The sequence below is a fragment of the Ranitomeya variabilis genome, chromosome 5, assembly GCF_051348905.1.
Source record: "Ranitomeya variabilis isolate aRanVar5 chromosome 5, aRanVar5.hap1, whole genome shotgun sequence".
NCBI lineage: Eukaryota > Metazoa > Chordata > Amphibia > Anura > Dendrobatidae > Ranitomeya > Ranitomeya variabilis.
The window spans coordinates 331,910,078-331,927,014 of NC_135236.1; the positions used below are offsets into that span (position 1 = coordinate 331,910,078).

The 16,937-nt window shown below is 41.1% G+C and overlaps 2 protein-coding genes across 5 annotated transcripts in view; one reads left to right on the forward strand and one right to left on the reverse strand.

Moving 5' to 3' along the window:
• Positions 1 to 10,428, forward strand: part of GSAP (gamma-secretase activating protein) — a 167,420-nt gene extending 156,992 nt beyond the window's left edge. For all 3 annotated transcript variants that reach the window (XM_077264715.1, XM_077264716.1, XM_077264717.1), the window contains 7 exons: positions 154 to 224; positions 859 to 953; positions 1,134 to 1,253; positions 6,367 to 6,428; positions 6,782 to 6,886; positions 7,389 to 7,485; positions 9,551 to 10,428. In XM_077264715.1, the coding sequence (XP_077120830.1) occupies positions 154 to 224; positions 859 to 953; positions 1,134 to 1,253; positions 6,367 to 6,428; positions 6,782 to 6,886; positions 7,389 to 7,485; positions 9,551 to 9,645 (645 nt within the window). In that variant the 3' untranslated portion in view covers positions 9,646 to 10,428. The remainder of the gene's footprint in view (positions 1 to 153; positions 225 to 858; positions 954 to 1,133; positions 1,254 to 6,366; positions 6,429 to 6,781; positions 6,887 to 7,388; positions 7,486 to 9,550) is intronic.
• A 1,948-nt stretch (positions 10,429 to 12,376) lies between these two features.
• Positions 12,377 to 16,937, reverse strand: part of CCDC146 (coiled-coil domain containing 146) — a 185,902-nt gene continuing 181,341 nt past the window's right edge. For both annotated transcript variants that reach the window (XM_077264713.1, XM_077264714.1), the window contains exon 19: positions 12,377 to 12,729. In XM_077264713.1, coding sequence (XP_077120828.1) covers positions 12,526 to 12,729 — 204 coding nt within the window. In that variant the 3' untranslated portion in view covers positions 12,377 to 12,525. The remainder of the gene's footprint in view (positions 12,730 to 16,937) is intronic.

Genomic DNA, 16,937 nt, shown 5'->3' on the forward strand with positions numbered 1-16,937 from the left:
CATGTGAACACCAGGGTATTAATTTTTTTATGAAAAATGTTATTAATAATGGCAACAAATGTATAATTTGTCTCCAGCTGAATTATCAAAGACATTTCTATAGTGTGTGATATGAATGACAAATGGATGTAATGATTTCTGCTTGATCTGCAGCTGGACTTGGTGTGCCAGATTTTGGAGGCTATTTGGAGAAAGCATGGCCTTGATCACAGCGTTTTATGTTTGTAAGTATACATATATTCTTATTTTATCATTTTCCCGTCTCCGCAGGGAATCCAGAGGCGTCCGTGCAGGCATAGTGGACACGGGAGTTCTTGAAATCCCATCCACTATGTAACATCTGGATGCTGCACAAGTACACCGCGTCCAACGGTGAAGGAGAAGGAAAATAAGAACAAAAAATGTTAATGTGAAAATGGGGTCCGTCTTGTAGTTCTAATTTAGCTTTAGGCGGGGTGCCATGGAGGAGCAGGATCACAGGAGGCAGGGTCACTGCTACAGAGAGGCAGCAGGAGTGGGGCGATGCTGCAGGCCCTTGGCTTTGAGGAGCGAATGTAATTGAGCCAAGATCTCAATCTGAGAATGCGCCAACATCAGTAGCCATTTTTCTGAAGCTCACTGCCGGGATATCAATGTGCAGAGCGGAGATTCTGCTCCTACCTCGCACAGAGAACAATCTTTTTTCAACTGGCTAACACAGTATCAAAACCTTTTAACTATAAACTGCTAAACCTGCCTACAGTGATATGGAAAAAGTAGCGGCCATTTTAAAATGCCCTGTACACTGGAATCTGGGTAAAAAAATGTATTCATGAAACTTTTTTAGCAATGTTTTTAATATTTTAAATTCTAATTTAGGAACGGAAATGGAAATTCTTCAGAGTATTTTGCTTTTCATGTCATGTGCCGAATTACAGACGCTGCAACCAGAATGTGCATGCCGTTACCTCCTGGTGAGTGTTCACACTTCACAAGCACTGGCTATGGTGTATGTTCCCATTTTTTAAGCTTATATATAATGAATCCACTGCTACTCATGGTACATGCATACTGATTTTTGGGGGCGGGGGGCACAACAAACCTGAGTGGCTCCGTAGTATGGTAATTTTTTTTCTAAACTCTTATTATTTCAGGTTTCCACACATTGCACCTTGCTCTAGCAGTGCGCTGCCTCCCTCTAGGAAACTTGCTTCAAAACATTGATGCCGGAGTCTTGACCTTAACAGAAACTTTTGTTGTTAAACTACTCAAAGGTAAATTCAATTGGCATGGAGCCACATTATTCCCAATGATGCCATGGTTTTTGTCTTGTTTTTTTATCCTTTTCACCAAACCTTTAGTACCCCCGTGCAATGTATGGATACCGTATGTTTTATGTTGCAAGGAAAAAAAAATAAAAAAAAATAAAATATATATATATATATATATATATATATATATATATATATATATATATATATATATATATATATATATATAAATAATAAAAAATAAAAAAATATATACATGCAGCGGGTGAAATAAGTATTGAACACGTCACCAGTTTTCTAAGTAGATATATTTCTTTTTTTTTTAAATTCGTTTATTAATAACAAAATGAATCATGTTACATATACATTTGTTTCCAAAAGTTTGAACATCATAAACAATACATTTGAATCATGCATTGGCAAGCATACAGTAGGATAATATTTCAGTTATGACAAACGCTCTTTTGAAACTTTAAAGTAAAGGCGTTAAGTCATTGGTAACATATAGAGATATGAGCCATAAACTGTACCTGTCACTATTCTAACTACTAATACGCCGCATTACCTCGTGCCTGTCGCCCATGCGATGTCCCCACCCACCACCAAAACCAGTCATGTTGTAACTACAGAGTAAGGTGGGAAGAATTCCATCTACCCCAAATTTTTTCAAACTTTCCCGGACACCCCCTATTCTGATACAATGTGCGCTCATATGGGATGATCGAATTTACCAGGTCAATCCAAGTTCTCCGGGAGGGGCATGAGCTCCCCATCCACCGCAGTGCCAATGCCTTTTGTGCCATAAAAAAGGTTTCCCGCAAGAGGATCTCAGTGTAATGATCCCAGGTCTCCTCCTCCCACACTCCAAATATACAAATTAATGGATCAAGGGGAACAGGAAGCGATAACAGCGATGTTAGTAAGGATGTCACCTCCCTCCAATAGTGAGAAGTGATAGGGCACCTCCATATCATGTGGATAAAATCTGCATCCGATGAGTGACATCGCGGACACTCTGACGTTTGATATCGACCCATTTTATAAAGCTGTGTCGGAGTTAAATATGCTTGATGCATTATATATAACTGGATCATCTAATTATTAACCGATGGAGATACCCTAATCGGAGACTCAAGAACGTCCTCCCAATCCTCCTCCTGTATATTGGAAAGGGGTCCCTCCCATTTTCCCCTAATAAAATTAAGAGTAGATGTAGCTCCTGAAGATAACAAATAAGTGTAGAGGGAGGAGATAAGACCTTGGGGGCCCTGAGATTTGAGGATTCCTATCAAGGGCAAAGAAGAAATAGCACGACCTGCGCCTGAGTGTCTCATATACGATTGAATAGCGGACCTCAATTGTAAATATCTAAAAAATTGGGACCTCGGTATACTGTGTTTAGCTTGCAATTTCTCAAACGATACAAAAATTCCCCCGTTATACAGATCACCTATGGAGGAGACGCCATGCGTCACCCAGAAGCCAGTGGACGGGTGATTAGATAATGCTGGGAAATATCCGTTGTTCCACAGGGGCATCTCCGCTATAATGGCTGTAAATTTAAGTTTTTTTAATTTGCCTCCAGACCAATCGCGCCAAACGAAGCAAAGATAGCAAACGTGGGGTATTAGTTTTCTCCATTTCCAGAAAGTGTAACGGACAATCAATTTGGGCTGACAGAAAAAGGTGACTTTCAGAGTTGAGAGGGGACCTATTGGGCATCCACTTATTGAGAGCCTTAGCCTGACCTGCCAGATAATAGAGATAGAAATCCGGCAATGCCGCCCCACCCCCGTTTTGGCCTCTGCAGCGTGGACAGTTTAAGTTTGGGTCTGGAAGTACCCCATATGAAAGTTGTAGTTTGAGAATTTAAAGTGGTAAAAAAGGATTTAGGAATCGGCACCGCACTGTGCTGAAGGAAGTAACTGAGTTTGGGGAGTAGTATCATTTTAATTAAATTAATACGACCAGCTACAGAAAGAGGGAGTTTAGACCAAGCTGCAAATTTAGATTTAACCAGTTCTATCAGGGGAAATATATTAAGTTGTAAGTCAAGCCCACTAAGTTGAGAAATATGTATGTCTAGGTATTTGAAACTGGTTACAATGGGAAGGGGAGATAGGGTCCCAAGGCGAGGCATTGGAGTATGGGAGAGAGGCATCAACGCGGACTTTTCCCAATTTATGTATAGGCCTGAATATCTACTAAATTCGTCTATAGTAGCAATCACCCATGGCAGAGTTTCTTCCGCTTTATCCATAAAGATCACCATGTCATCAGCATACAGACCGATGGTATCCACCCGGCCAGCTATGTCTATACCTTTAGTATCTGGAGAGGACCTCACGCGTATCGCCAATGCCTCTATCGCCAGAGCGAAGAGGGCTGGGGAGAGGGGGCATCCTTGGCGGGTTGCTCGATGTAGTGAAAAGGGTGCAGAGATTGTACTGTTTACAATTAGACGGGCTCTAGGTTTGACATACAGTAGACCCACCCATTTTAAAAATTTGTCTCCGAAGCCATATTTTTGTAAACGAGCTGAGAGGAAGGGCCACTCGAGTGAATCAAAGGCCTTGGCCGCATCCAGCGATGCCAGTGCCCAGGAGTTATCTGATACTAATGAACTGTATTGGACTACCGATTGAACTCGTCTAATATTAATATAGGTATTCTTACCTGGCATGAAACCTGTTTGGTCTGGATGTATAAGGTCTAGTATAATTGAGTTTAGTCTGTTAGCTAGAATTTTAGTAAAGATTTTTATAGTCCACGTTTACCAAAGATATAGGACGGTAAGATCCACATTCCAAAGGGTCCTTTCCCTCTTTTTTAAGTACAATAATGTTTACTTCGTAATAGGTGTCGGGCATAGAGCCTGCCCCCCACAGCCCCCGAAATATTTTCAACAAAAGTGGCGCTAGTGTACCCCGATATTTAAGTAAATATATTTCTAACTGTTCTAGTGACATGAAAGTCTCACCAGAGGTCAGTAACAACACATCCAATTCACACAGGCAAAGAAATCATACCATAGATGTCCATAAATTATGTGTAATAATGAGAAATGACACAGGGAAAAAGTATTGAATTCATGAAGAAAGAAGTGCAAAAAGCCGTAAAAAGTCATGACACTATCATCTATCAGTAATTAGAAAGTAATCCTGCCACTTAGTGAGAAATAATATCAGCTAGTTGTACTGATGGCCTATAAAAAGGTGTCTCATCACCAAAGTGCCACAGAAGAAACATCCCATTATGGGTAAAACCAGTGAGCTGTCTCAAAACCTTTGCAACCTTAAAGTTACAAAACATACTGATGGCATTGGGTACAGAAGAATTTCTAAACTACTGAAAGTTTCATTGGGGACTGCTGGTGCCATAATCTGGAAGTGGAAAGAATTTTATTTCACTATAAACCAGCGATGACCAGGTGCTCCCCACAAGATTTCAGACAGAGGAGTGAAACGAATTATCAGAAGAGTTGTCAGCAGCCAAGGACCACCTGTGGACAGCTACAGAAAGACCTGGCACCGGCAAATACAATTGTTTCAAAAATATGTAATGTACTCACCCTCCATGGCATGTATGCATTTTCACCACACAAACTCCATTGCTGAACAAAAAGCATGTTCAAGTGCGTTAAATGTTGCTCAACAACATTTAGACAAGCCTGTGAAATACTGGGAGAATATAGTCTGGTCATATAAGACCAAAATTGAACTCTTTGGATGCCATAATACACACCCTATTTGGAGGCCAAAAGGCACTGTACATCACCCCAAAAACACCATACCAACAGTGAAGGTTGGAGATGGGAACATCATTGTGCGGGGCGCTTTTTCTGCATACGGCATTGGCAAAATTCAAATAATTGAAGTATGAATGGACAAATGTAACTAAACATTTGTGATAAAAATCTGCTGCCATCTACCAGGATGTTGAAGATGAAATGAGGGTGGACAATTTAGCAAGAAAATTACCCAAACACACAGCCAAGGAAACTCTCAATTGGTTTCAGAGAAAGAAAATAAAGCTGCTAGAGTTGTCCAGCCAATCACCTAACCTGAATCCAATAGAACATTTATGGTATGGCAGAATGGGCCCAAATCACAACTGAGCAATGCATGCAACTAGTTTCTCCATACAGGAGGCGTCATGAAACTGCCATCACCAACAAGGGCTTTTGTAGGAAGAATTAAATTTCAGTAAGCATGTTCAATACTTTTACCCCTGTGTAATTTCTCATTCTTATACATAACTTAATGTATAGACTTCTATTGTTTGATTTCTTTGCCTGTGTGGATTCGGATGGATTGTGACTGACATATGGTGAGAATTTCGTGTCGATAGCACCTTTAGATATGTATTTACTTACAAAATTAGTGATGTGTTCAGTACTTATTTCGCCAGCTGTGTGTTTCTATATGTGTATTCTTTGTACTAAAAATGCATATTCAGTTAGCTGGGATAGCATTTTCGTTAAGAGAAAAAAAGAGAAAAAAAGTACACTGTTGGAGAGTATATACATTTACATTGTGTATTAAAGGGATAATCCAGCACTTTTTTAAATAAAAAATTACTCATGGGGCTAAGAACTGAAAGGCAGGTAATTGCTAACTATTTGCTTGTTCTGTCTGGCGCTGGCTCAGAGCGATCACAGACTGCTCCTGCCGGCAATTCTGCTGCTCCCCATCAACAGAGCAGCTCTTCCTCTTCCAGTCTGCTCTGTCGATGGGGCGTGACTCCCGACCGTCATGCTGAATGACAGCCAGATTTACTTAGCAGAGAGCCAGCTGTCAATCAATGTAATATCGGCACTGTCACCCCATCAGAAGCGCAGGGGGAAGAGAAGCCGCTGCTCTGTCAGCGTCTCGTCACCAGAAGCAGCAGAATCGCTGTCAGGAGCAGTCTGTGACCGCCCTGACCCAGCAAAGATCGGTGTAGGGCAGAACTGGCTGGTAGTTAGCAACTACTTACCTGTAAGTTATTGGGCTCATAAGGAAAAATGAAAGGGTCCCTGATATCCCTTTTAACTTTTTGCATTGTCACTGGTGGAGGTGGTGCGCATCTCAGATTAACGCGTCTCTATGTGCATTGAGTATTTGTTTCTTTACAGAACTGGATAATAATGAAAGAAATGAAAACCTGAAGTGCAGCATAATTCTGCGCCTACCAGAGGTATGTTGTCTGCTATGAAGGTGTACCTTGCAGTAGGAAGATTACCAATCTATTTTCTTCTACAAACTGCATTAGGTAAAATATAATGTGACATTTTCCATCTAGTAGAATTGTATATTTTTATTTCTGATAAAGATGCGGTCTGGGCAATATAAAATACATGTTTATGATAGGAGACTGAGTGAGTCTGGGACATGTGGCTCCAGGATTTCCTTTTCCATCATATAAACCCACTTGGTATCGGGAAATCCTACTATACAGACTTAATGTTGAGCTGTGACCCTCTCATACACCGGACATGGGAGAACATTCCACATGATCACATTCATTGTTATTTTTTTCATCTCATCCAGAACTTTTCTGAAAAGATCCATAATTTGTGGGATCATGCCATCAGCAATAACGTCATTGCTATGAAGTATGTGAAAAAGCTGCTCTTCAGGCTTAACCACAAGGAGGTGAGCAAGAGAATAGTTCTGACAAAAAATAACTTTACCAACTATGTGACTTAAGATGGATGAAGACAAAGCAGAAAACCAATTCCAATGTTGAATTAAAGTCTTAGATACTTAGATAGTATTTCCAAGATACTATCCCAATGTGTAGTAGGTATAATAATAATATTAGCAAATACCTCCTATTAGGAATCCAGTATAGTTCTTCTGATTCGCTATGTTGCTTACCCCATGTACAGGGCATTGCAGTAGCTTAAGCGTCCATGGTTACGACCACTAACAACTATTTAACTAACTGTTACTATATCAGTGGTCGTAACCATGGATACCTCAGCTGCTGCAATGCCCGTCACATGGGCATAACTGGAGGTATTTGAAAATATTATTATTACCACATATTGGGATAAGATCTTGAAGATGGGAATACCCCTTTAAGTGTAGTTCTTTATTAGTATCATTAAGTCATAATAATGTTTGTTTCATATTGTTATTTATTTTTTTGCAGGTTACTTCGCATTCACCGGCTGAGCGATCTCCGCTGTACATTAACTTTCTACCACTGAATTATTTAATAATGATGCTATCAGAAGTGGAAGATAGAGGTATCATTCATAATCACTGTGATGTTCATCCTGCAGATTTGCAGAGTCCACATATTAGCGGAAACGCTGCAGGGGAAGTGTTTACCTAAGAGCAATTACTGCTGCTTGCCAGGGGGTGAGATTCCAGAACCCCCACTGACTTAATTGGGCACAAATCCCAGCAGCATGTGAAGATTAGCTTTATTTAGCAAAAGTAAAAGATAATGGAGAAAAGGTTGTTATAAAACTGAAGATAATGATCTTTATTAGTACAGAATATAGTTATTGAGATTTCACCAAGCGTGATCACCTTACTTCCCACAATCCGGCACCTTCACTTCTCAGTATACTTGTTGAACCACTTTTTCCGATAACTCCAATAAAAGTAATTGAGACATTGACTACAGAAAGTAAAAACAGAACCATCTATAGTAAAGTACTTTTACTCCTGGATTAAAAATGGGTCACTCCCAGGTTAGGGCAGCGTCACATGTGCATCTAGCTGCGGAGTCTGAAATTCTTTCAGCAGGGCCGGTTTTAGACAAAGTGGCTGTGCGCAAAAATTAATAGTTGAGTCCCAGATGCTAATATTTGTACCATCACAAAAACCATTTAGGGTGCAAGCTGAATTCAGGCCATTAAACGAGCACCAATCGACTATTCAAGTGGTTCGGCACTTGTTTACCGGCCTCTTTACACAGGCTGACAATGAATGATGGGGTCGAGCGAACACTAATCAATCGCTCTGTTCCCACCCATATTATCACGGTATCCTAAGCACAACTCCTGGTAACACAGGGCGATGCGCTGCTGAAAACAAAGATCTTTGTTACATGATCTACAAGAACTAGATGCCACTTCTGAAGAAATGTGAAGAGATTACAGTGCAGACATAGTGACTTGCAGGTGACCACCTTTCCCATGGAATCCTACACTTTTCCTGGCCCCTGCAACCCACTGCATACAGTATGGGGCCCCGACAATCCCCTGTACAAGTACTTCTACAATGCAATAAATAAACCCCACATACTCTCCTGAGTCCACGGCACAGTCCGCGATTGAGCATGGAAGCAGCGACATGGTGACATTTTCACTCCACCTGCTCCAGGATGTGGACGTGCTGTGCATGTGCCCAGGTGTAAAGCAACCTGGCGCTTACAGAACGGTGAGAGGTAACGCAGCAGCACCATGTCTCTGTTCTACCAGTTATTTACCGTGTAAATGGCGATTAGTGCGTTGGGCACCCCTCTTCTCCCCTACAGCTGCCCACTTACCTGTCTTCCCCCGCTCTACCCTCAGCGCAGGCATTGCCGGCCTGTCACCCACTGTACAGCCAAACTGAAGTCTAATCAGCCAGGTAACTGAATGATAAGATGACGGGACGTCATGCACTGCAGTCTCCTTAATTCCCTTCACTCTGGAAATGCAGGAAAAATGTTTCATTTTATCATTGTTTTCTCTCTGGTACTTTTGAGAAGTGATGGAAAATCACTTTTAGACTAGATTTTTATTTTGATTTTTTTTGTTCGACTGGACTTAAATATATCTTGATAACAATACTTAATGTTTCAACCAGTACTACATCAGCATGTGCTCCTCACCTCCATGATCCCTAAAATGACTCATTTGTTATCTGATTGTTATATAGTATTTCAATAAAGATGGTCATATTTTTACTTTCTGGCAATAATGTCTCAATTAATCTGTAGGAGTTTGTGTATTGGATATTGAGGTTTGCCAAAGTGATATTTATCCATCCATCTTCAGCTTCAGGGGCTGATGGACTGAGCCTACAGTTCATGGATGTGCACTTTTCTCAGTGTCTGGAGCCATTAGTACATGGCTGCTGTCCTTTATTTGGTCCTTTTTTTATGTTTTAGCACCTGCTTAATCATAAGCAGCACACATAAAACTGAAGAAAGGGAAAGTGCAGTGTTAAGTGGCATATCTGCCAAAGTCATACCCTTCTGAGAGCAGAGTCTTTGTCACCTCAAGGATGGTGAACCCCTCTCGGCATGGGAAATTCTCTATGTTTTCATTGTAGCAATGATAGACTTTTATCTTGTATGTAATCTGTTTATTTCAGCATTAAACCCATTTGAGGAAGATAACATAGACGCTGCATTTCTGGAAGAGATTGCTCTAAAACAAACTGCAGATCTACTAGGCCTACGACCATGATGGCCACCGGATAAAGAAGTGACTTCTGCCTGTACATTTCATCAGAAGCGCTACAGACGCCCACAGTAGTTCCTGTGACCATTCTCTTGGAAGCAAGTTGTGCAATGCTGACGTTCGGTTACTTAAGTGTATGTGCGTTCTATGGCTGCGACATTTCCTGTTGTGGTCTGACCCGTTTACAGCTGAAACGTATCTTGTTCTCAAGAACAAGAAAGGGATTTCTAACAATGGCAAGATACTGAATTCAATCAGCAAGTTGAAGCCAGGACCTGCCAGTGTATAAAAAACTTACAGAATATTTATTCCTCATAGGAATTATGTGCTGAAATATGAATTGGCAAATAATTTTGCTTGAAAACGGTTTACAAATATAGTCTCCACTGTTACATGTTTTAAGTAGCTATGGTTCTCTGCTATGAAATATTGAAGGAAAGGAATGATGGATTAATGGTCATACACAGCAAAGAAAATGGAGTTTTACTACTGTTTGTTGGTTTCATGTCCATTCTAATGTAAATGTTGTCCAAATATATTCAATAAGGTTACATTGATCCATTCTCCACGATTCTGTAAAAATCTTGGTTACTTACTGCTGCCATTAATGAGGCCGATCTGTCTTATGGTTTTTATTTGGGTCAAAAGTTTTATGATGACCCATTACTAGTAATGAAAGGTATTTCTGTGCAGAGCCAAAAATGGACCTGAAGGGTATATGTACATGGCGTCATTATGGGGCGCAATGGCCTGAAAATGTGCTCAATAAACATACAAAAAAATGTAAAAGTGGCTTGCTGTTCATGTTTAGTCTTTTGGTCGTCTTTTAACCACTTCATGTTTTGTAAAGATGTGAAGCAGTTAAATTGGTCCATTTAACAGGCTGCGTCCACATACAAGCCCCCCAAATAAAGTGTGCTGCTTCACGACTGAAAAAGCACCAAAGACGACCCTTCAGGAAAAACACCGATTTACTGTCTGAAAAACGTTGTGTGAACCGAATACTGACAACTTATTCCCCATAGCCTTCTGTATAATAAAGACTAGCTCTCAGCCATTGAATGTCTGCTGCAGATCAGTGTGTATTCACTTCTTGTAAACAAACTGTCTTCCATTCTTGTTATTTTTTACAGATTTATTTCTATAGAATATTTTCTTCCAGCCCCCGTGGTCTATTATACCTATTTTTAATGAGTACAGTGCTATATGTGGTGAACTGCGGTCTGTCGGTTCACTACAGAGAATAATATAATGGCCCCTTGTGCCCAAGATAAATGTGACTCTTGCATCAAGAAACTGGTGGAGCGGTTTCCAGGCATTGTGGTATCTGTGAGTGCTGCACTGCGAAATGGTTTCCTCCCATGTGTTTGGCCGTGTTCACATTTGACCTTTTCTAATGACAATATTGGATACGTTTGGTCCCATGCTTTCCTCCAGCCAAAGCCCCTATTCGCTGGTCAGGTCCATGATGCCGCCCCATCTAGTCACACGCTGTGATTCCGGAAATACTGATGTATAGTTCTACAGGGACAGTAATGTCTTTTATGAGCTTTCTGTAAGCCGTCACTACCGATACCTATGGTTGGCTGTGCTGCTGCCGTGGCCTTGGTCCAGCCCAATTTTATGACCGTGCTTTTCATAGCTCAAGAATTGCCTAGGACCCCTGGTTTGGCACCGCTGCGTGCAACACTCAATATGATCACATACCATTTATGTCACTGAAGAGGTTTCTGCAGACCTGGGGTCAGTTGTGAAAGGTCCCTCCTATGTCCGGGTACATGGTAAATTTTGGCAACCTTCCCCTTGATTTACAGTGCTGTAGATTTCCATAGAAATGTCAATAAGCGTTTGGTCTCATCTATCCAGCCAGTCTTAATGGAAGACCAGCATTGATTCTCAGCAATCAGTTAGAGGTCCACTTTTATTTCTTAAATTGTCGGGAAAAAAAAGAAATCATTGCAGTGTATTAGTTTCTCCTTTTTATCCTGTTAGACTATTTTAATAAATGGGGTTAATGAGTTTGCATTTATTATAATACATCGCATAAGAGAATTCTAAACATTAAATAGTTTATCAATGTTTTATTGAATAATGTCTCACTGAAGGTACAAATGGTTCTGTCCACACGGACAGAGACCCAATTTCAGGGATGCAATGGTCCATGAAGCTAAAAAAAAAAATGTTACAGACACTCTGGGCTTGATTTTATTAATTTCCTTCCCCTAGAATCAAAAGGATATATTTAATAATCGCATTTAGGTACTGTTATTAAAGGGGACTTGCCACTATGAAAATGCTGTCCAATATTCCAGAACATGGCTCAGAGGTCCACAGTAGACGGTTCTAACCAGTGATTGACAACTATCTCTATGTATACTTATACAAGGAAAGCTATCAATCACGGATTAGCCCCGCCCACTGGACCTCTGAGCCCAATATAAGCAGCGATCATTAAATGGAAATTTATACTAAATCTTTTCCCACAAACCTATAGATCAATCTGCTCAGCTCCTCCCGCTCTACAACATGATGATGAGATCAGATTGCATTCACTCACTTAAAGCACCAATATATTGCTCAGCATGTACAGATTCAAAGCAAACATTCACTGGAGCATACAAGACCCCGAAGTGGTTGCATCTAGTGGCTGCATTTAAGTCAGACTGTATGTTCAATGTGACAGGTTCCCTTTAAATCAAACCTGATGCTTCACTTAAGCGCATAGAAAAACTGATTTCATGTGAATCTACCCCCCTGATTTTGATTGGTTAGTCAAAATTGTTTCCAAAAGCCCAGCAGAGGTCGCTGTACGGACCAGTGCAAAGTCCGAGGTCACATTCACTTGTCTGCTGACAACGTATTATTGTTACATTGCAATGGCCGCCGTTAGATCTCAATAGGCTTTATCAGTGGCTTTCTGATGTGCCTCATGTTTGAGCAAGGTTCGCTGGGTCGGAACGGTGCCAGAGCCCCATAGGGCCGCGGCAGAGGAAGGCCATTTTCATCTTCTGGTATGTAAGCATTCGGCCGCTGCTCAGCTGTTGTATAAATGCCATTCGGTAATGTGTGTTGCTCCTCTTCTTCTTCCAGCTGCAGGGGATGAAAATGACACAAGCTAAGGTTTTATTATTCCAATTTTAAGTAGTGGAATGTAAAAATCTACTCCTGTCACCAGAATACTTTCTATAGCAACATGTGAAATAAATCTGTTCTAAATGTGGAAATGTCACATTTAAATGGCAAAATATTGTAATTGTTTCTTAACTTATGTCAATCAAATGTAATTTGCAAATTAAAATAATTATTAAAAGCAGCAAAACCTACAATTGTTTGTCATCTTTATAAATTGCTTTTTAATCTCTTCACCACCACCCCCAAGCCTGTTTTCACCTTCCTGACCAGGCCAATTTTTACAATTCTGACCACTGTCACAACTCTGGAACGCTTCAATGGATCCCAGTGATTATGAGATTGTTTTATTACATAGTGTACTTCATGTGGTAAAATTTGATCGATATGACCCGCTTATTTGTGAAAAAATCAGAAATTTTGTGAAAACTTTAAAATGTGTATGCCCTTAAACCAGAGAGTTAAAGGGAACCTGTCTGCAGGGTTGTGCACAGTAACCTACAGACAGTATCAGGTCGGCGCCATTATACTGATTACAATGATACCTTGGTTGATGAATCCGTCTTGTGGTTGTTGTGTAATCTTTAATTTCAGCTTTGAGTTAACGATATGCCCGTGCTCCGGGGGCGGCCTGTGGGGGGTCTTCATGTGGTGCTCTGATTAGGTGTTCATAATGCAGACTGCTGACAGGTCACTGATCCCTCACTGATCCACCCTAGTTTACATACTGAATATTATATACATCTTGGGGGGACCTTCTGTAGCATGATCACATATGTAATGTGTTTATAATTTCAGTAGCATGATCACATATGTAATGTGTTTATAATTAATTTATTTGTTATTCTCCTGATATTCCTAAAAAAAAAAAAATCCGTTTGAAAATAGCGCCGATCTGGTAGCTGCTACTGCGCCATCTTGCTAGAGGAAAAAAAATTTCCTCCTCCAAGATGGCGCTGCCAGTAGCAGTGATTGCCAAGGGCTGCTATTGTGCAGGCAGGCGCCATCTTGTAGAAGGAAATTTTATCTTTTTCCTCCAGCAAGAGGGCGCCGCCTGCGCAGTAGCAGCTATCGGATCACCAATAGGTGCTACTGCACAGGCACAGCCGTCGCCATTTTCAAAAGGAGAACAGCTGAGAAAGAAATTATAACCACAGTACATATGCAATCATGCTGCGGCGCCTGCCTGCTGAAGGGTTTTTTTCTCACCAAGATTTATATAATATTCATTATGTAGAATAGGGGGCAGACCCCCCACAGGCCGCCCCAGAGCAAAAGCATGTCATTAAGTTAAAACTGAAAAGAAAGATTAAACAACAACCACAATACGGATTTCATCAACCAAGATATCATTATAATCAGTATAACTGCGCCAATCTGACTCTGTTAGGGCTAGCGGAACGCACCTAATAATAATATGAAAGGTATAAGGTGCGTTCGCTGCCCGGGGTCCACCGTGCAGAGAAACTCCTGCTGCTCGGTAATGGCGGACACTATATGGCGGTACAACGTGATCACACACGGGTTAGCTTCACCCAGTATGAAAAAGGAGACGAACCCTGTTGCTTCACAGAGCCGCCGAACCGCAAAGTGAGCACTAGGACGAGGTCACAGAACTCTGCCCCAAGGACTTTGGGAAGAGTCCCTCTAGACCACTAGTGCTACCGCGGTGCCAGGGGAAAACTAAATAAAAATTTACCGCACGTGAGTGCGTACAGCGCCGCTCTGGCGGACACCACTAACCACCCTGACTAGGGCCAGGAAAGCGCACTATCTGCGCACGGCGCCGCACTGGCGGTCGCTGCTGGTTTGACGCAGTAAGGATCATGCTCTTGTGCTTGGATAGCAAGGTCAGGTGCTAGGTCGCTCCATCATTCGCGAACATTCAACATCACTAGGAATGGGTATGATTTAGGAGCATTCATCACAACAGGCATACATCCACACACACACAAGATAACAGGTTTATACTAGCGCATGGCCGTGCGGCCATGCCAACCTTTTATAGCTGTAGTTCTCCGGGACCTTCCTGGTGGTCCAATAGGAGCTGCCACAGGACCTGAGCATGTGACCCCCGACGTCCAATAAGGGGCCGTCCCTTGGGCATGCTCAGAGGAAGAAAAGCAGGACTTAGTCCCTGGTGCGTCTGCTCGCTGCTGATCAGTGCTGGTTATAATGGCTGAACCTGGAAGGGCAGCAGTAACCAAACGCACAGCATCTGCCTGAGCCAGACGCTGGGATCAACGTCTCCGCTGAGCAGGCTCCATGCGGCTGGAGGAGAATGAGAGACCGCAGCGGAGGTGGTTTGAGATTTCCCCTGTGCAGCGGCGGGAACTCGACACCTAATACACTGTCTGTAGGTTACTGTGCGCAATCCTGCTGACAGGTTCCCTTTAAGTCGCACAAGATAGTTAATAAATATCATTTCCCACATGTCTACTTTACATATGAACGATTTTTGAAGCATAATTTTTTTTTTTTTGTTAGCAAGTTATAATAGTGAAAAGTTGACCAGTGATTTCTCATTTTTCCAACAAAATTTACAAAATCATTTTTTTAGGGACCACATCACATTTGAAGTGACAGATATCTAAAAGTGACACCATTATAAAAACTGCACACCTCAAGGTGCTCAAAACCACATTCAAGAAGTTTATGTATTAACCCTTCAGATGCTTCACTGGAATTGAAACAATGTGGAAACACAAAAATGAAGATTTAACTTATTTTTCACAAAAATGTTACTTAAGACCCTATTTTTTTTTGTTTTCACAAGGGTAACAGGAGAAAATGGACCCCAAAATTTGTTGTGCAATTTTTCCTGAGCACGCCGATACCCCAAATGTAGGTGGAAAACTACTGTTTGGGGGTATGACCGGGCTTGGAAGGAGCACCGTTTGACTTTTTGAAAGCAAAATTGTCTGGAATCGAGAGCAGACGACATGTTGCGTTTGAAGAGCCCGAATGTGCCTAAACAGTGTGAACTCCAAAGAAATGACACCATTTTGGATACCAGATTTTTTAAGGAAAGTATTTAGATATGTGGTGAGCACCTTGAACCCTCAGGTTCTTCACATAAGTTTATAACGTTGAGGCACGAAAATAATAATAAAAAAATCTAATTTTTCCCACAAAAACTGTTACTGTAGCCCCAATTTTTTTTATTTTAACTAGGGTAACAGGAGAAATTGTACCATACAATTTGTTGTGCAATTTCTCCTCAGTACACCAATACCCCATATGTAGTAAAAAACATTTTTTGCGTTACAGTGCAAAGCTCAGAAGGGAAGAAGTGGATGACCAAAAGAAACACCTTAAAACTAACCTTAATTATTATTTAAAACGGTATCAATATTAATATATAGACACAAATGCTTTTAAGAACATAGGGAATATTGTGGGTCGTTTTGAGGTGTATATACAGTGGGGAAAAAAAGTATTTAGTCAGCCACCAATTATGTAAGTTCTCCCACTTAAAAAGATGAGAGAGGCCTGTACTTGACATCATAGGTAGAATACAACCATGAGAGTCAAAATGAGAAACCAAATCCAGAAAATCACCTTGTCTGATTTGGCAAGATTTATTTTGCAAATTATGGTGGAAAATATAATACAAATATAATCCTCCAAAAGATTTAAATGGCCACAAAAAAGGTACAGAATCCAAGGAACAACTTATCTGAGAGTTGTCAGACATGGGACCAAAGGGATCGTCTATGACCACTCAGATAAGTTGTTCCTTGGATTCTGTACCTTTTTTGTGGCCATTTAAAACTTTTGGAAGATTATATTTGTAGTCTACTGGTGAAATATAGGTGCACTGACAGTCTTGCAAGCACAAATGCAGAGCCTACTTACTATATATCTCAAAACCACCCAGAATACCTCCTATGTTCTTAACAGGGTTTGTCTATATATTAATATTGATACCTTTTTAAATAAGCTACCATATATATTCGAGTTTAAGCCAAGTTATTCAGCACATTTTTTGTGCGCTGAAAACGCCCCCCTCGGCTTATACTCGAGTGAGGGTCCCAGAAGATGGAGGGGCAGTGGCGGAGCAGCGGGTCACGGTCACAGGAGGCAAGACCCAGCTGCTGCGGCTAACTTCTGTACCTGCTGCTAAAAAGAAATGAATATTGACTGTGATGGCAGTGCATATTCATTTC